At 38.4% G+C, this 20581-nt stretch overlaps 1 protein-coding gene across 4 annotated transcripts in view; it reads right to left on the bottom strand.

Moving 5' to 3' along the window:
• The window catches only part of Gcn5 (Gcn5 acetyltransferase), a 122567-nt gene that overhangs the window by 93040 nt on the left and 8946 nt on the right, over positions 1-20581 (bottom strand). For 3 of the 4 annotated variants that reach the window (XM_067149040.2, XM_067149043.2, XM_067149041.2), the window contains exons 2-3: positions 19287-19538; positions 16356-16479 (exon numbers count right to left, since the gene is read on the bottom strand). In XM_067149040.2, coding sequence (XP_067005141.2) covers positions 16356-16479; positions 19287-19532 — 370 coding nt within the window. In that variant the 5' untranslated portion in view covers positions 19533-19538. Of the gene's footprint in view, positions 1-16355; positions 16480-19286; positions 19539-19894; positions 20043-20581 lie in introns of all 4 variants that reach the window. The other variant, XM_068228053.1, reaches the window with a different exon arrangement.

Here is a 20581-nt window from a genome sequence, read left to right as displayed (position 1 = left end):
AATAGTCTTATTTTTGATTAAAGAAGACAGAAACTCTCACTTAACTGGCAATAAATAGACAGGACATGTCTATTAATCATCATTCAGGAAACTGATCAAAAACTACAAATCTGACATTAAACACTTCTGTACTTCTGTAAAGATTTCTGTATTTTGAACACATTCATGTTTCACTGTATTAAAGAAAAGTTTATTTTGGGTAGCACCAGACTAGCTTAAGTATTATCAGGGCTGCCAAGCATACCATGATAAGAGACAGTCTAATATACAAGAGTTACGTCATCCCCAATTTACAAGTCTCTTAACACATTGCTGATGGATCTTAAGCATACTCATGTTTGGCTTGCTGAACATCGCGGGTGGGACATGAGTGAACTATGTTTACACATGACGAGAACATTTGGTGACATCTGTTGGATTTTCTGAACTAATTTGCAGTGAAAGTTGATAAAATCTCAGTGTTGGAGGTTTTGGATATTCCATGCCACCATTTCTTTTCATTCTCCTTCTATTTTATGGTTCATTTCCTTCAATTTCGAACCTCATGTTCACCTGATTTAAAGTGCTATGTGATGGATAAGGTCAGATAGTGCTCCTGAGACTGACTGCGTGTTTAGATGCAGATATAATTTTTAATGAATTTTATGGGAATAAGTGTTCAATTTTCTTTCTTCCAACTGATTTACTTTGCACTGACATTGATAAGGCTTTTCTTTGCTAATTTGTTTTACGTTGCACAGACACAAATAGGTCTTAAGGCGACGAAAGGATAGGAATGGCCTAGGAATGGGAAGGAAGCGGCCAAGGCCTTAGTTAAGGTACAGTACCAGCATTTGCCTGCTGTGAAAATGGGAAACCAAGAAAAACCATATTCAGGGCTGCTGACAGTGGGATTCGAACCCACTATCTCCCGAATACTGGATACTGGTCGCAATGAAGCGACTGCAGCTATCGAGCTTGGTATCAAAGCCTTGGATAGGTCAATAGCGATACAGTACACTTGACCTCCTGAATCTAAAATATCTACTATATCTTGCTGGAATCCTACAAGTTGAGCTTCAGTGGAACTACCTTTCCTAAACCCAAACTGCCTTCTATCAAACCAGTTTGTAATTTTGCAAATGTGTCTAATATAATCAGAAAGAATGCTTTCCCAGAGTTTACAAACTACACATGTCAAGCTGACTGGTCTGTAATTTTCCACTTTATGTTTGTCACCTTTGGCCTTGTACTCTGGTGTTACTATTGCAACTATCCACTCATTTGGTATAGCTCCTTCATGCAAACAGTAATCAAATAAGTATTTCAGATATGGCACTATATCTCAACCCATAGCCTTTAATATATCCCCAGAAATCTTATTACCCTCAGCTTCCTTCCAAGCTTTCAGCCTAAGTTGCTGTTAGAAAGATGTGTAAACAACAACAATACAGCAAACACTCGATTATGCGAGCCAATTAATCAACTGACAAATTCGCACGGACAACTGAAAACAATGCTAAAATGAGAAAGATGTTCCACCTATTCAATACAATAATATTGTTGCATGAATTAATTAATTTAATATGTTATGGGACCAGTTTCGACATATGTCCGTGTCATCATCAGCCGACACAAAAATGGGAAGAAGTCAACACAACTGTAACACTCATGACACTTTTCTTGAATTAAAAATAAAAGTTCATGTAGAGGTTCTTGAGCACTCTTGCTGTAGATCTTGAGGTTAAAAAATGATGCAGTATAATTCACAATTGTTGTTATTCAAGGAATAAAATTTTGTTGCTAGGTAACAAATGATATGATTTTGTTTTAGTACCTCAAAAGGTGGATAGTGGTATATATAAAAACTCTTAGAATATGAGACTATTAGTACTGATATGGATTTTATGAGATCTAAGGAAAATAAAATAAATTAAAAATAAGAAATAGAAAAGTGAAAATGGTAAGGTAAGTAATATTATGAGGCTAACTTTTATTTAGCCTTGTCATGAAGTAAATGAGGAAGTAAGAACCGAAAATTGAATATAGGTAGGGGATAGGAGGGGGTAAGGGAGTAAGGGGAGTAGTTTAAGGTGGGTCAGGGGGATGTTGTGGTAAGAGCAAGTAGCGCAAGAAGGTGTTGTGTATTACGTGGAAGCTTGAATGCCTATTTGTCAACTTGAAGCTTTTGAAAATTATCCACCTTTTGAAGTAATAAAACAAAATCATATCATTTGTTACCTAGCAACAAAATTTTATTCCTTGAATAACAACAATTGTGAATTATACTGCATCATTTTTTAACCTCAAGATCTACAGCAAGAGTGCTCAAGAACCTCTACATGAACTTCTAAGAAAAGTGTCATAATTGTTACAATTGTGTTGACTTCTTGCCATTTTTGTGTCGGCTGATGATGACATGGACATATGTCGAAACCGGTCCCATAACATATTAAATATGTTGCTACATTAATTCGTGCAACAATATTATTGTATTGAATAGGTGGAACATCTTTCTCATTTTAGCATTGTAATTATTAGTTCAATACGGATCAGTGATGAAGTTTTTAACTTTCAACTGAAAACACAGATAATACTATTTGTGCATTTTAATGCACAACGACACTTTTAATAATACAGAACATATACTATTTGAAACTGAAATAATGTCAAACAATTAACACTTTTATCACTAGAGTAAGCCAAAATGAAAGTTACTTGCAACGTCTATTGTTGGTAAAACACTTAAGGTAGAAAAAGTATATATTGTAGTTTTTGTTGTTTGACAAAAAATAATCAGTAATGTTCTTTTGCTTTCGAGATTCATTCAAGTTCTTCCGTATACAAGTACAAATGTTCCGAAGTGCAACAATATCACTATACTTAAAATCTCCCTGTTCAACATAATTTAAGAGTTTCAACATTTTCCAATGCTGAAGCATGTCACACACGTGGATTTTCCCTTTCTTCTATTAATAGCTTCTCCTCTTATCAGCCACTCACTTCATCTTCCGCAGCGGCACCCACTGTGGTGGCAATTTCTTCATCTGTCATTAGCTATAAGCCTGGTTCACACAAGTTCATATGCAACCACTCTTCAATATTTTAAGTGCTTAAATTTTCATATTCTTTAATGCCGGAAATCAAAGTGATTATCTCAGATGATTCATGTTCTTGTGTCAAAAATGCCTAGAAATCACTTCCTTCTATGTCTGGTAGTAATTTACGCCATGAGCGCATAATCGTCACTGGCTTTATAGCAGCCCAAGCCTTTGAAACCAAATGTGCAGCATCCAGCAATGAAAGTCTCTTCCAGAATGTTAATACACTGTCACATTCTTCAGCCAAGTCTCTTACAAGTTGTGAGTGGTAGATTTGCTTCATCGATGCAATAACACCCTGATCCATGCGGTGGAGAATCAATGTCACGTTTTGCAGTTAAATATTTCAGTCTTATTTTTTCGTCATAGGAATCAGAAGGATGTGGAGGATTAATTCAAGCTTTTGTTTAAAGTTAAATGCAGGCTGAATGGTCAAGCATACTGGCCTTCGGTTCAGCGGGTCCCGGGTTTGATTTCCAGCTGGGTCGCAGATTTTTACCTTCACGGGTTAATCCCCATGGCTCGGGGCTGGGTGTTTGTGCTGTCTCCAACATCCCTGCAACTCACACACCACACATAACACTATCCTCCACAACAATAACACGCAGTTACCTACACATGGCAGATGCCGCCTACTTTCATCAGAGGGTCTGCCTTACAAGGGCTGCACCCGGCTAGAAATAGCTACAGGAAATTATTTATACTTGCAGTCGAGAGTGTACTCTAATTTCAAGCATGCAGTTCATACATATTCAAAATACTGTGACAAAAATAAACTAATAATAATAATAATAATACAATCAACCTCAGGGGTAAACTGGAGTTTGCTGTATTATGCATACATTAGCAGAATTTGAAATACCGATATTGTTATTTATCCTCAGACACTCCTGGCACTAAAAGCCACATGCTAAATAAAATCACTTTACTATACAATTAAATGCCCCTACTTCGCACACAACTGATATCAAGTGGAATGAGTGACATCATGTATATTTTATCAAGCTTGGTATTTTTGTTTCTCGTAACTGCATCAACTTCATTGAAAACCAGGCATTTTTGTATTATTTTCTCCCATTTTTTAAGGCAATCATGCTGATAACTTATTTCAGATTGGAATGCTCCTATAAGTTGCTCAGAAAATGGCTGGGCACCTGTATTTCAAAATAAAAAATATTTATTTTCCTTGTCATCTCAACAAGTGATTTGAAAAGTATCATTAAATTATGGTGTGAGTGAAATTTAATATACAAGACATCTTACTTTGCTGGGTCACACTAAATGTTATAGTGCTGATCATCAACAAATACATCAGCGTTTGTCCTTCCTAATAGCAGTTCCTTGTTGTTGTTTTTTAAATATGTATGTATAAATTAACTGGTAAATAAGTAGGGTTTCCGTTACATTTCAAATTCTTTTTCTTTATTCAGATCTTACATATCTGGCAACCCTGATATTAATAAAGACTGATAGTGAAATATAAAAATATTACCAATAATTAAACAAAGCAGATACTGAGTGGATTATCAAAAATGGCTTTGGAAGATGATCTCATCGACAGTAATATTCCAAACAGAATTTAGTTGAAAATGTCAAACAGTTTTGATATTCCACTGAAAAAAAAACCCTGCAACCTGTTTTCCAGTCATTGACTGGGTCAGGGATGTAATGAATGAAATATATATAGGCTGTTATTACAATGGGGTCGCCACTCCCAAGGCGATTTATTAATGTGATATTTCGTTAATGAATCTTAATAACTAGGTAACTTAAATTTCTTTAGAACGACTAATAGGCAATTTGAGCTTCAGCAAAACAATCAACCATTCAATAAAAAATACAGGACTATGAATGTTAATGACATCATTGCAAGATAGCTCTACCATTTGTATCAATTGAAACAAATAAATTATGGCACCCAGAAATTCAATATATAAAATAGCAATCTGAATACAACACTGTTTATATATCTAAAAATTATAGATGGTATTGTGACACAAGGGAGGACAGGGTGTCCACTCTATATTGTAATATGAATTCCCTGACCAACCACTGACTTATAGAAAATAGAATATTCATCTCATTGCTCATTCACCTTTTTCAGAAAAATGAAAAAGAAACCTACCCTCCAGTATACCCAACTGGTCTCGTTCTCTTCACTTCCTAGTTTATATATTTCTTTTAATATAGCCTATTTACAACATCCTGAAAACAGCTAAGCTGAGATGGACAGGCTATGTCATACTCTTGGATAAAGTAAACCCACCCACTTTCAAGGAAAGTCCTGTCTGGAGATCATCTGGGGCAACAGGGGATATGAGGTAATCTGAGGGTGAGATGGGCAGGTACAGGACTATGACAAAGAAGAGGGATGTAGAAACTGGAGGATAGCAACCTGTAATTAAGATGTAGGGAGTAGTATTGTGGAGGCAGCCAAGTTCACATTGAACTGTAGCACAGAAGGAGAAGAAGAAGAAGTATTTATTTTAAAATTTTGAAGAGACAAGGTTACAATGCAATGTACTAACCACTAGACGATCGGGTTATCTAAGGATAAGGTAGGAAGATGGAGTATAGGACAATGCAAAAGAAGAGGCATGTAGACAAAAAAGGGAGAAGAAGTGTGGAAACTGCAATGTTCACATCGAACTGTATCAATGAAAAAGAAGCATAAAATATACGCCTATTTATTTTACAAACTTCCAGTAAATTGCAAAATACTCTTATATTAAAAACCAACACAGCAAACACTTCCACTCTGGAATTTTATCTCCACGGGGTGTACACTTTTTTGGTAATGGAGAATTTGCTTCTCATTTAGCAGGTTAGCAATCCCTATTTGCTAACATGATAGGAATGAGCAGTCTGTCTGCCACTGCTAAGTAGAGTCCTGGAGAGGCGTGCCAATCCAATTGATTAGCCCAAATGGCATATCGGGGAGAAACTTTGTTAAAAAAAAAACCCACAGCCTAACAATTCAAAAGCTGGTTTTATTGCTGTGATATTTACAGAAAACACTGTTTACTTTAGTCTACAGTACTATATTTTGGTACCGAGCGAGTTGGTCGTGCGGTTAGGGGCGCACAGCTGTGAGCTTGCATCCGGGAGATAATGGGTTTGAGCCCCACTGTCAGCAGACCTGAAGATGGTTTTTCCATGGTTTCCCATTTTTACACCAGGCAAATACTGGGGATGTACCTTAATTAAGGCCATGAACGCTTCTTTCCCATTCCTAGACCTTTTCTTTCCCATCGTCGTCATAAGACCTATCTGTGCCGGTGAGACGTAAAGCCAATTCTGAAAAGAAAAATAAAGGTCCTTTTATCAGCTACTTTTCATTCTTTCCAGAATTTGTTTTATCTGATTTATCTCTCTATTCTCCTTTTATCACTTTTTCTTTACTCCAAGATCAGTTTTTAATTCTTAATATCCCATCCCTCTTCTTCAGCATTTATATCCTTTTTCTTATCCAGACAAGCGCCATACTGCCTGGAAGATCTTATAAGAATGTAAACACAATCGTGGTGTCATCTCTGCTGGTCTACTCATATTCTTCACAGATTCAAACTCTTCTGAGCTCCTAAGGACTCCTCTATTAGGTCTTCAATAACAAGATATCTGTGCACAGAAAGTTGTGTTCAGCAAAAGAATTTCCAAGTGATAAAATGATACCAAATTTCACAACAAACTGTAGGCCAAGAATGAAGTTCTTGGATTGTTTTTTGCTAGTGTTTAACGTCGAACTAACACATCAAAGGTTTTCGGTGATGCAAGGAAGGGAAAGAGCTAGGATTGGGGAGGTAACGCCCATGGCCTTAATTAAGCTACAGCCCAGGATTTGGCTGTTGTGAAAATCGGAAACCATGGAAAACCATCTTCAGGGCTGCTGACAGTGGGATTCGAACCTACCATCTCCCAAATGCAAACTCACAGCTACGTGACCCTACCCGCAAAGCCAACTCGCTCAGTCTGCTTTTAGCCCTCTCAACTATGTTTTCCTAACACTGTTATAGCAGCAAGCAATTACTATATAACAATATTTACTTTCTTCAAACCATCATCAGTCAGAAGGAAAATTATTTTAATATCATAACAACCTATCCCTCATACAAAATGAGATTTCTAAGGTTCAGATGCTAACAAAATGTATATTCGAAACTTAGATCTCAACTTTATTCCAGATTCCAGCACAAATAAGTGGAACTTGATAGCAATATCCTTCATAAAGTAATTCATTGTCATTTCAGTGTTACTTATTTAATGAAATAGGTTTAGAAAAATCTGCTATAGAGGAGAGGATGCAAAAGATGGAAAGAGCGTACGGTGTAACTAAGAATACTTACAACAAAAAGTGCTTATCAAGAAAACTTAAAATAAAGCACTACAACACAGTAGAGAAACCAGAATGCCTTTATGCCAGCGAATGTCTAGCACTGAACTACAAGCTTGATAAATTAGAAATATTAGAAACAAGAATTATAAGGAAAATATTAGGTCCTCTAAGAACTGCAGAGTTTTGGAAATTAGGAAGTAACAATGAAATTTACCAGAACGTAGAAAACATATCAGAAACAATAAGAAAAAGGAGATTGCTATTTCTTGGACACATTTACAGAATGGATGACAATAGACTAACTAAACGAATTTTCAAGTACCTTTGGGAAAAGAAATCAACTACCACTTGGATTCAAGAAGTCAAGAAAGACCTGGAAAGGAACAACATACGAGAAGAAGAATTATTGGAAAGAAAGATTTTTAGGAAGAAAGTCTTACAAATGGAAGGATTCCAAGGGAGGAAGGAAAAGAAAACAGGCACAAAGTGGACTGAAGACAGGAAAACGAAACACAGTGAAACAATGAAAGAATACTGGAAGAAAAGGAAAGAACAACTAAGGAGGAACAATTGAAATTGTAACGTGGTCCTTAGAAGGCCGGAACGCAAGAAGAAGAAATAAGTTAAAATTTATCACGCCAAGAATGCGACTTATTTAAGTTTTAATCACATCTTAACATTTTACGGAAATGGTACAAGAAATTATAAAACGGCAAGCAACCCGTGCTCCAAGATGGTATTTATGAAATATTATGGACCCATTTGAACTCTATAACGAAAATGAATTCAAAAGGATGTTTCATTTTCATAAAAACATAATTTTGGAGATTAATACAACCACAAATGGAAACAGTTCTAGTAAAATGACACCAATGAGGCTTGTCTGTCATAGCCCACTCCCGTGCTATGACTTACACTGCCTGTATCATTTGTTGCAACATGATGCTGCTTTAGATTAAATAATCTTCCTGCTGTTACTTCTGTTTTTCACACTTGAAGGGAAAGCACTTTTCCATCAGCACTAGAACTCCTTAACATAAGTTCTTAATTTGATACTATCATAATAAACATAAAAGACAGGAAATAATACAGAAGATTATTCGGAGTCTCTGGGGATGATGTTCGAAGGATAATTAGCTTATGAAAGGCCATGTCTCCGCCAATGATCATGCTCAATTGGAAAGCCAGCATATCTAGCTATAGCCCGACAACGTAATTTCCATTGCAACAGACTTTTCCGCAGAACTAGCATATCTATCTTATCCCACTCCTCCTGACAATCTTTCCAGAAGTCATTGATAGTGCGTGGTTGTCTATATCCTGAGGCCCTTTTTGTAAGTCCAAATGCACAGAAGTCCATGGGTGACCCACTGGGTGCCTTCACCGGAATGTCAGTAACAGTAATTGCAAGGATTCCAGTTTTCATCTCAATTCTCTCTAAGAATAGACGAAACAAAGAGGTGTACCCATATCTGATTTTTTGCCCTCCCATACAGTGCTGGGATATCTGTGTTTTAAAACCTCTTGCTGACAGTATGTAGAGTTCAGGGTTCACCTTTACATTATTAGCAACACAGCGAATGGTTAACTTGCCATAGTAGCAGTATCCAACGATGGTCATGAAAACCCTTGGAAACCTTTCCTAGCATTCCTTATACAATATTTGATAATTATTTTTGTCTCTAGGGTGGTAGTAAATTGAGCAGGGTTTGTTACAGTCACTAAGGTACACACGTGCTTCATCTAATGTCATCACATTTTTCCGTCTGTCCCCTGTCAGATAGCCCTCATACAGCTTTCTTGCATTAGTGCCGAGGCAACAGCTTGTGAACTCAGCACTTATGCCACTTTTCTAATTGCAGGTCCTTGTTGATTACGGTGTTAACTTTTGAAACAGACATCCCCAACTTAAGTGCGATAGTCCTTTGGGGGGTAGGGTTGTTACCACCTAAATCAAGGGAGTTCTCCCACCTCAGGTGTATGGTTGGTGGCTGCATGTAGATTTGCCTGTTTTTCCTCACTGGAATTAAGCCCTTCCAGTTTTTGATTTTTTAATTCAATACAGCACTGATTCCGTTTTTTGATATCAAGAAATTACGCTTCTAGCACATTCCTCGGATTGCAGAATAGCTGTATTTATCATCGGAAAGGGCTGTTATGTAGCCCTCCCAGTAAGAGTCAATCCGCTTCGGCATTGTTGCAGCCAATGCCACAAAACTCTACACACACGTTCTCAGCTCTGACGTGAATCACCACTCACAGTTTTGACATGCTCAAATTGATAACAGCACCACTAGCGGCCTTCAAACTCGTCACCAGAGATCCCGAATGGCCTTTGTATTTTGCATGACTTTTTTTTTATATACAGTTAATATTAATGGAGAAATTTGACATTTCCTGTTTTCCTCTCCTTAATACGAGGGCGTTTTTTTTTTTTTTTTTTAACCTCCGGATGGTTATAAATGAAAGACAAGTGTACGTATCCAAATGAATTTATTACCAAATGTTAGGTACAAATGTGGTTACTTTTCAACATAATCACCATGAAGTTTGAGGCATTTGTCATACCTGTGGACAAGCTTTTCGATCCCCTCTGCACAGTATGTTGCCGCCAGTGAGTTCAGATAGGCCCGAACGTTGGTTTGAAGATCTTCATCCTCCTGGGACCTCTGCCCTCCCAGCCACTTTTTCAGTCCCGGGAAGAGGTGGAAGTCACTCAGCGCTAAATCGGGACTGTACGGTGGGTGGTCAAAAACGTCCCGCCAAAATTCCTCCTGCAGAAGTTGTTGGGTGACACGAGCACTGTGAGGGCATGCGTTGTCATGAATGAAGAGGATTCCAGACGTCAGCATGCCTCGTCGTTTGTTCTGTATGGCCCTCCGCAGTCATCGTAAAGTCTGGCAATAAACAGCTGCATTGATCGTAGATCCCCGTTCCATGAACTCAACAAGCAACACACCTATTTGGTCCCAAAAAACTGTAGCCATCATCTTCCTTTCGTCGAAGGTTTGCTTAAACTTCTTCAGTTTGTTTGGTGAGTGCGTGTGCGTCTACTGACGTGATTGTTGTTTTGTTTCGGTGGTGACGTACGAAACCCAAGTCTCATCGCCAGCCACAATTTTCTTCAACAAATCGCCACCTTCAGCCTCATAAAGGGTAAGAAACGTCAACACTGCAGCCATCCGGCAACTTTTGTAGTCATCAGACAACATCTTCGGAACCCACCGGGCGCACAATTTCCTGTAGCGCAGATGTTCTGTTAAGGGGCCCATAGACGTGCAATATTATTGTGCAATATCGGGGTTTGTATAATATAATTGATAGTGTGTACTTCGTATTGAAGGGTTGTGCAATATATTGTACGAAATCAAAGAAGTTTGAAATATATTGCACAAACCACAAAATACTGTGCCGTGTGTTGGCAATATTGTGCAATATCCCGTCCTCCCGCCAGTTGTTATCAACAGGTGGGGGAGAACGTATCGCGATGGCAGACAAACAGGAGGAGAAAAAGTTTCTTTTGGAGTTTATCGAAGTGTACCATGACCTTTCGGCTCTATGGGACGTTAAGAGCAAAGATTACAGTAATCGCGTTAAAAAAAAGTGAACAGTACGAGGTGCTTATTGATAAATATCGCGAAAAATACCCGAACGCCGATAAACAAGAAGTTATTAAAAAAATCAATTCTCTGCGTAATAGTATTCTTTTTCTCAATTTGAGGCGTAATCAAAGCGATAAGTTCATCAAACAATTCACCATTCATGCGCAGAAAGTTTTGAAAATAATTTGGCTCGCATTTTCTCAGTTCAGTGAGTAAATTTTCATGAGTGTACCTTTCTCTGTCCAGAAACCACTGTTTGGCCCATGTCCTTCTTTTCTGTTTCTGCTTCTTTTTAGGCACTTACGCCCACGGCGAACAAAACGCAGCAAAGATCAGTGTCACTCAACATGTTCATCAAACAAAATAACGGCATGGACTGACTATATATTGCAACGCATATTGTATGTCTGTGACCGCTTTGCACAATATATTGTACAACCCTTCAATATTAAGTACACACTATCAGTTATATTGCACAAACCCCGATATTGCGCAATAATATTGCACGTCTATGGGCAGCTAACAATATATTGCACAATCCATTTTGCGCAATAATATTGCACGTCTATGGGCCCCTTTAGGATCTTGTAAACAGATGATCTTGAAAATGCAGGAAATTTCTCACACAACTCGCTTACGTTAACCTTCGGTTCTTGCGAACCTCTTGGTCAATTTAGTGAACAATGTCATCTGTAGCGGCAGACTTGCGTCCTTGCCCCCCTCTGCATCGTGAACATCGGTCCGGCCTTCTTTGAACTTCCTGCACCGTTCACGCACAACACCATCACTCATAATGTTTGAACCGTATACTCGACTAATTTGTCGATAAATGTCTGCTGCACTATTCCCTTCTGCTTGAAGGAAATGTATCACACTACGCACCTCACATTTGGGGGGAGCGTCAATAGTAGCGGCCATGTTTCTGTGCCAATACCTCTGCTCACAATGATGTGAGGAAGTTGGCTGTGACCACGAGTAGAGGGGAGGACTTGCGCAGTCACCTTCCATGCGTGAACAGTTCCCACAGCTTGTGCGGTTCTTTACCTGTGCGATTGGAAAAAAAAAAAAAAAACGCCTTCGTATTTCTATGCCACTGTATACTAATCAAATAATAAATAGCCTAGTGCACACTCCAGCTATCACTGAGCAATTGAAGGATGACTTTCAAGTTCAACTTTTGTGCTGATGGCCTTGGATTTTCTCACACTAGAAGTTTAACTTTATTATGAAGTGTGTCTTCATATAAATAATACTTTATCAACTTAAAAAAGTAGAATTTGATGGATGATTATGAATACCAGAAATATTTAAGTCGACTTAACAAATAAGTATAACTTTTTTATACAATCTCCTGAATGCAAGTAAGTATAACTTGATTAAATTGTTCTTATTAGAGAAGTACGTCAATGACTATGAATACCAACCTCAGATGCAGAAAAGCACTCAGCAATGGTATCTCTTGGCAATGCTATAAGACTGCAGTGGAACAACGATGGAGTTAAGCAAGAACGAGTTTTATGGTTAATAACTGATGCTGCACCATAAATGATGAAAGCTGCAAGGAAGCTTATAAGTTCTAATGAAAAAAAGAAGTGCACCTATAGCTCATTCCGCATTAAGAAAACAGTATGGCTCTTATGGAACTACAAGGAGTGAACACACCCCCTGTGAGACACCCATAATTCCTCGTGATTAAGGGATTTTGCACTATACTTTGAAATGTATTATGAAAGACAGATAAAAAGGATGAGGCATTTTTGCCCGTGAGTTATTAAAATAACTACAGTAAAACCTCGTTAATTCGAAGTCGTTGGGACTAAAAAATTGGACTTCGAATTACATGATTTCGAATTAACCGCCACTTCGCAATTCAGAAGTACCAACTCTTGCCGCGTTACAAAATGTTCTAAGGTCCGTTACCGCATGCAGTTAACCTTGATTCACAGTTTATACCTTTCAAATGCCATGAAAAAAGGACTATTTCCAAAATGTATCCAAGAAGGTGCATTTACAGTATTCAAATAATGCACTTGGATATCTCACTGGTAAACATAACCTTACGCAATGAAAGAAAGATATGCATGATTCAAAGACGACGAGAAATCTATACTGGCTCCCACGTGCAGGTGCTTTATTCATTAGATTATAATGTATGCATTTTAGATGCCTTGTATTCACACAGAAAGTACCCGATGCCCTTAAAATCAAACTCTCCTATGACTCTATCCTTGTACGATTTCCCGCCATGGCATGTCTCTCGTACTTCAGAAATGTAAATGCTTGCTGCGTCACAAAGTATTCTAAGACCCATTATTACATGCAATCACCTCGATTCACAGTTTAAACCTTTTGAATGCCATGGAAAGAACTATTTCCGAAATGTATCCAACAAGGTGCATTTACAATCTTCAAATAATGCACTTGGATAAATCACTGACAAACATAACCTCATGCAACGAAAGGAAAAAATTACACAATTCGAAGACGAGGATAAACTATGTTGGTTCCCCTGTGCAAATGCATTATTTTTTTGGATTTCTGTACTGTTTGCATGTTTAGAGGCTTTCTACTGGCATGGAAAGTGTCTGGCGCGCCTAAAACATTGTGGCTTATCGAACTTTCGTATGACGAGGGGATAAAGTTTCTTGCTTCCATGTGCATTGCAACGCACTACAATGACCCCCATCCCCGACCCTTGTATGATTCCCTGGCTGGCAATTTCTCCTTTAAAACCATAAGACCCTTTGGGCTCGCATTAAAATAAAACAATGCAGTTTCGTCGGCAATGACAATATTGTTCGGTGCCTACGTATTTATTATATGAGCCACGTTTTTTTTGTCAACTGTCGGCATCGCCAGTGTTCGCGGATTCTGTTTTTCTGCACACTGCCTGTTGTGGGATATTATGGCGTTCCTTAAAAGGTTGACTACAAAAGAATTCCCATTTCATTCAATTTAGCAATCATGAAGCTCACTGTAGACCCACCGACGTAAGTGCGGAAAGTTACGTTCCGGAACACGCGTTCTATTATGACACGGATACATTTTGAGCTGTAAAGGCAGTGTCGAATTAAAAGTCTGAATTTCGGTAATGGGGCCGACATTGTACTTCGAATTAAACAATTTAAATAACATGCAAAAGTGTATCTCATGTTTCTGGGAACGAGAGCTTCTTCGAATTAGGCGGGATTTTGAATTAACCGATTTCGAATTATCGAGGTTCTACTGTACATAACATTTTGTATTTCATAAATATATTCGTAGGGAGGAAACACAATGGCAGGAACAGTCATTGCTTCGTCGCTTTCCTTCATTTTCCTTCTGTGTTGCTCTGGTACAAACCTTGTGCAGTCCCTCACTCTGTGAACCGCCAGCAGCTCACTTCTGTAGTGAAGTCATCTAGAGTATTTATTTGTTGCGTGTGTGTTTTTAGGCTTTAAGTCAGTGCGTACTTGTCTTGTATTGAGTGAGAGTTAGTTCTATATTGCATAGTATTTGTGTGGGTTCTATTATTTTCGTACTGTACAGAAGTTGTTACTGAAGATTCTGGTGTTGTGGTGTACAGCAATACGTCATGGCATAACTTGTACTGATAAAAGAATTTGCCGTGTATTTTATTTATGCTTCATTTTGTTATTTAGCTGTTCTTTCTTATGCACATTTAAATTTTACCTTTTTTTTTCACGACCACATTTAATTTTGACTACTGTTTTAGTGAATGGTACAACAGCACAGTAGTACCCCCTGTTGCCTGGGGAAATTTATTATATGCATCCCTCACCCTCGAGCCTATAAAAATATAATTTTTCTATTTTCTCCCCAATTTGCCTTACACTTCAATGCTGAGGATTTTTTGTGCCGTAGTTTATTTATCTCTGATCCTATACAAACCAAAATAGCCCTGTAAACCCCCCATCCCATTTAATTCATAAAAGTAATCAGCAGCTTAGTTTCTTCCGCTTTTTATCTTGAACTTACATACTGAATTTCACAAATTTATGTGCTACCATTTTTCCGTGATGGTGTTGAGCAGAGCCGTTCGATGTAGCAACCATGTTTTCGTAAGAGCAATACTGTTTTCTTTACATGAAATGAACTATAACTTGCTTGCTAAAGTGATCGTACAAATTCACTTGCATCAAAACATTATACCACAATGTGTCTTACAGCAGTCATCCTTCAGTTGCCCAGTGATAGCTGGAGTGTGTTCTAGGTTATATATTATTTGCTTAGTATACAGTGGTACAGAAATATTAAGGGGACAAAAAGAGGAAATATCATGGTAACAAAACTTTTCCTGATACTGTCAAATTAGCATCAAATGTAAACAAAATATTCTTCGAAGAGTGACAGAATTGAAAGAATTCACACCTTTGCCAGCTCTTACATGGCTGAACACAGTGGAGTACTACTGCTGATGCTGATACATCTACAAAGTTTGTATCAGAATTATTTTCCAGCATTTTCTCAGGAAATTTAGTACAGTATAGCACTTTCACTGAATGGTCAGTGTACTGGTCTCCAGTTCAGAGGGCCCCAGGTTCGATTCCCAGCTGGGCTGGGGATTTTAATAGTGCCTGGTTAATTCCTCTAGCTTGGTGGCTGGGTGTCTGTTTTAATACACATCTTCAAATACATACAACATATCACCACAGAAACACGCAATAGTGAATACCTCCCTCCCCACAGGGTTCACGTCAGGAATGGCATTCGGCCGTAAACTAGGTGGTGAAAGCTCAAAGTGTAACTGAGATGTTCCCTTCATGAAAAGTGAATGCTGGTTTGGTCACATTTACTTGGATACTTTCTTCAAATATTTTGGTCCCTTGGCATATTACATTGCAGCTTTCTCTCTCCCCTGTACATATCACTTAATTCGAAGGATTTGAAAAAATGATCCTCCTTTATCATCTAGTAAAGTCTAGATACAGTTCATTATCTATCCACTACACTATCTACACTGCTTAGCCATAATGATGATATTGTCTCTCAAATTTTAACAAAGAAAACTTGAACCAATAAAAAAAATTGTTACCTGCAACAGAACTATGTGAGCATTCTTAAAGCTATCGCACAAATGACCACAGCGTGGCTTACAGCAGATTAGAACACAATATGTTCTCTTCGAGTTTCTTCATAGGGAAAATTTCTCGACCTTTCAAGAATTATGAAGATTTACCTTACTTTCCCTGAAAAATTCAACTTCCCTGACTCCTCCCTGAATTTCCAGAAAGTGGACACCCTGGAAGAGGAGAGTATTAAAAATATGGAAACTATCATTAAGTGGTTGACTAAAACAAGTGATATTATTTTATTTTAGGTGAAATGATTGGTCCTTACCAAGCAGATGTGCACAGCTGCGACAAGGATCTGTAAAACTTGCTAAAGGTTGAGAAACATCAACCCGTGGAGGCTTTACAGGAGGCGTTGGTGTCTTCCAGCCATTACATTTGCATTCTTCAGCCTGTATGGAGGACAAATTACCATTAGTGTTTGGCTAAAGGTAGCAGTGTTGCCTGGTACATTAGTAGCATTAAAATATACACATAACAGAAAGGACACACTCAAGTGTATGAGTATACACCAAAGATAAGGTGTTAGAGGTTAGTGTAAGTACCAAGAACTGCAGAAAGGAAGAACAAAATAAGTTATGACAACACAAAAGGACAAGGATAAACACTCCATCTTTGCAAAATATTGTTTTCATATACGTGCTTTCTCCTCATCAATCCCAGGAGCTGTTTGAAAATGGATTATACTGTTCCAATGAAGTTAATTTACTTTGTAATATTCAAGAGCTATTAAAGCCACAACAGGTTCATTTTTGTTGGCCAGCTTCATTGGTCAGCAGCCATTTTTATCGAGAGGGTCATTTTTGAGATATTTTCTATCTTGACATGGGAAGTTCACAGTAAGAACACACATGAAAAATAGTTTATACAGTTGGTAGATGACAAGGAACACACAGCTGAGTGTGTTGGGAACATAACCCTTGTATCACTCCCTATTCTTATCTCAGTTCACTTCCATGTAACTTTCAACTGAGATTTAAAATGTCTGTTGTTCAGCTTCTCAATGTTCAATGTGCTACAGCTTTCAAAGCTTTGCTTATTCATTCTGGTACTGTAACATGCCAGAGCTCCAGAATTTTTTATCACCCACAAGATGATTCCATGAATATCAATCTGCTAGTCCTAGATATCACGCTCAGTTTACTAACTATGCAATTATTCATAATTCAAGAGATGAAACATTAAATGGGATGACTGCCTTAACCCAATTGCATCATTTGACGACCCCAGCTCGCAAAAGTTATTCGTGGCATATGAATCCAATGACGACCTCAGCTTGCGGCGATGCACTACTGTATATCAATACATGTAGTTCAGTTACTAACTCACAGATGTCACTTGTATGCATTCTGAGCTGAAGTTTAGACATGTGGCTTCGGTTATTTCCCACGCTCCAGGTTACCGCACACTTCTGGAACAAGAGATAAAAGAATCTTTGCTCATATTATTTTGCTCACGTCAGTTGCAATCATGGCATCAAGCAGATGTGTCGGTGTTGATGAAGAGAGTTTTAGAGAGTGATTATGAAGACAGTGATGTTTGTGATGACGAAATAGACCCTGAAGGTCTTAGTTCGAGTAATGCGTATAATAGTGCTGATGACGTGGAAAGCGATACAAATGACGATGGTGGGCCAAGTCTTTCGAAATGAGTTTGTATCTCGGCGCAGATTAACTTGAATGACTGGAACTGGACAAAAAGTGACAATATCCCTGCTGTACATACGTTTAGTGAATACAGCGGGGTTAGTGATAACTTACTGAAAAAGTTTGATGCGCAGCCACTATCTGAACTCGCAGTTTTTGTGAATACATGAACCCTTTGTTTGATTTATGTGTGAAGTGGAAAGATAACAAGGATGTTTGCTTTCTCACCACTAAACACAAATCAGCTGACATGACGGGGACAGGCAAACTCAGCCGAAAGAGAGGACAAACCCCTAGGGAGGAAGTGATAAAGCCGAAGTGTGACCTTGAATACCAGAAGGGAATGGATGGGGTTGACCTTCAGGATCAGGTGACAGATCTGTTCCCTGTCATGCGACGCACAGTAAAAGGATATAGAAAAATATTCTTTTACCTCCAACATATATGCATTTTCAATTCCTTCACTGTGTATCACAATATTGCTGCTAACAAAAAAAGACGAGATAAACTGACTTCAGAACTAGCATTGCAAAGCAGCTACTTGAAACTGTTCAGTTGCCGGAGTACTCTGTTCAAGGTCGACCTTCAGCGAGCACCACCCCTACCAGATTGCAAGCTAAATCATGGGCCCACTTTCCCATGCATATTCACCCAACATAGAAGAAAACAAAAGTCACAAAAAGGTGTGTTGTGTGCTAGAGTCGGGGTAAGAGAAGTGAAAGTTGCTGGCAGTGCAAAAAGTGTGGTGTAACACTTCACTTAGAAGAATGTTTTGAGGTGTACCACACTCAGCAGACGTACTAGGAAAGCGGCATTGGTAAGCTTATTCCTTCGTTATTATGCATGCAAATTTTCAGAAAGAAAGAAATCTTTACTGGTTGGTTTTGTATGATTTTTTAAATAATACTGTGCAGACGACTGCCGTAGTGCGGGATTTAAATATGTTTTCTCAGTGAACTGCTACGGTATTTAAATAGGATGCGAATGGGTTTAAAGACCATTTACCTTATTTTTAGTCTGTACCTGCATTCTACCGTGCAGAATAGCAGCACATGCTAGCACTATGGCTCTACATTTGGAAGATGGATAGGTTCGAACTTTGCTCTCAGCTGTCCTGAGAATGTTTTTCTGTGGTTTCTCCATTTTCAATTCCAGGCAAATGCTGGGACAGTTCCAGTTCATATGCCACAGCTGATTTCTTCCACCTCCATATCCAATTTCATTCACCATCACCATCACTTATTTCATCTTCATTAGCTCTTCAACTGAGGCTGACATCAGGAAGGCCATATAAATTCACCTCACCTCATCCCCGACCCCATATTAAGAAACAGAACTAAGGTGTAAACAAACAAAAAAAACTCCATTCTTTTACTACCAGTTTTCACAAGCTCGTATTTGCAAGATGATGTAGCTCACACCAGAAGACAAATACTCTACTCTGCATTTTTCTGTAGTGTGTGGTTATTCATGATAATAATGCAGCAGATTGACCTTATAAAAGAAAAAATTTCAGCATTGCAAATATCATATAACTTCTAGCAGCAACTTACCTGGCAGGCTGAATAAATAGCAAGCTTCAGCAGTTTCTTATTGTGAGGCCAGTTGTACACCTGTTGTTTTCGCTGTTGAATCCTCTGTAGATTACTTTGTCGTGATGACTGATCGGAGGCCGCAGACGAAGCTGCAGCAGCAGCAGCCGCGGCAGCCGCAGCGGCCCGCACTGCATCATCACTCTGACTAGAGCTTGTTCCAACTTCTAGTTTAACACTGCTACTACTGTTACTGCTTTGACTCATTTTGAACTATAAAAATAGAGAAAACTGTTATAGATACAGCCAAAGAACATACAGCTGGTGTTTAAATGAATTATAACCCATTTCAACCCTGCCAAACAATAAATAGGACATGAACGTGATAGGTCAGATAGTACAAAGAAGAGGATGATAATAGTAGCCTATGCATTATTTAACCTTTTTTCTGTGTGTATTCTTTTTTTCAAAGAAAAGGATCACACTGCAACTAAACTTGTGAAACTGACATGCAAGCAGACAACCTTAATTAGTAAAGTAGCAGAAATAGTTAATAACAAGACCAATAGTATCCCTGTATTTTTCAAATTTCCATTGTTTATTCACTTACAGTTCATAGTTGTATTTACCCAAATTTTTCTTCACTGAATTTCCATTACTCAACAATGTTATTATACATGCATCTCAAAGGGCAGCATCATTTATTTCCTCCTCATGCTAAGAATCTAATTGTATTTTAAAGTGGATTTTGCAGGTATATGGGATACTGCTGAACATCTGCAAACAGTAAGAACCTGGGCTATCGATAAAGTACTTCTCCCCTTTAGCAGAAACACCAGGAAAATAAAGTGAATGATTTCAAGTTAATACAAATGAAAATGAAAACCTGCAACCTGTTTTCCAGTCATTGACTGGGTCAGGGATGGAATGAATGAAACAGATATAGGCTATTAATACGATGGGGTCGCCACTCCCAAAGTGATTTATTAATGAACGACAGATGAAATGAAATGATAGTGGAGAGCGTTGCTGGAATGAAAGATGACAGGGAAAACCGGAGTACCCGGAGAAAAACCTGTCCCGCCTCCACTTTGTCCAGCACAAATCTCACATGGAACGACCGGGATTTGAACCACGGTATCCAGCGGTGAGAGGCCGACGCGCTACCGTCTGAGCCACGGAGGCTCCAAGTTAATACAAATGCTTCATCAAAATGATGCAAGAGATTTGTGTCAAGATTCACGGTGGAAGTGGAACACCGACCCAACACTATCTCGAAACTTAGGATGTGGAATCTTAAAAATCTTACCATGCAA

The sequence above is a fragment of the Anabrus simplex genome, chromosome 6 (genome assembly GCF_040414725.1).
Source record: "Anabrus simplex isolate iqAnaSimp1 chromosome 6, ASM4041472v1, whole genome shotgun sequence".
Taxonomy (NCBI): Eukaryota; Metazoa; Arthropoda; class Insecta; order Orthoptera; family Tettigoniidae; genus Anabrus; species Anabrus simplex.
This window is presented reverse-complemented; position numbering and strand designations above follow the sequence as displayed.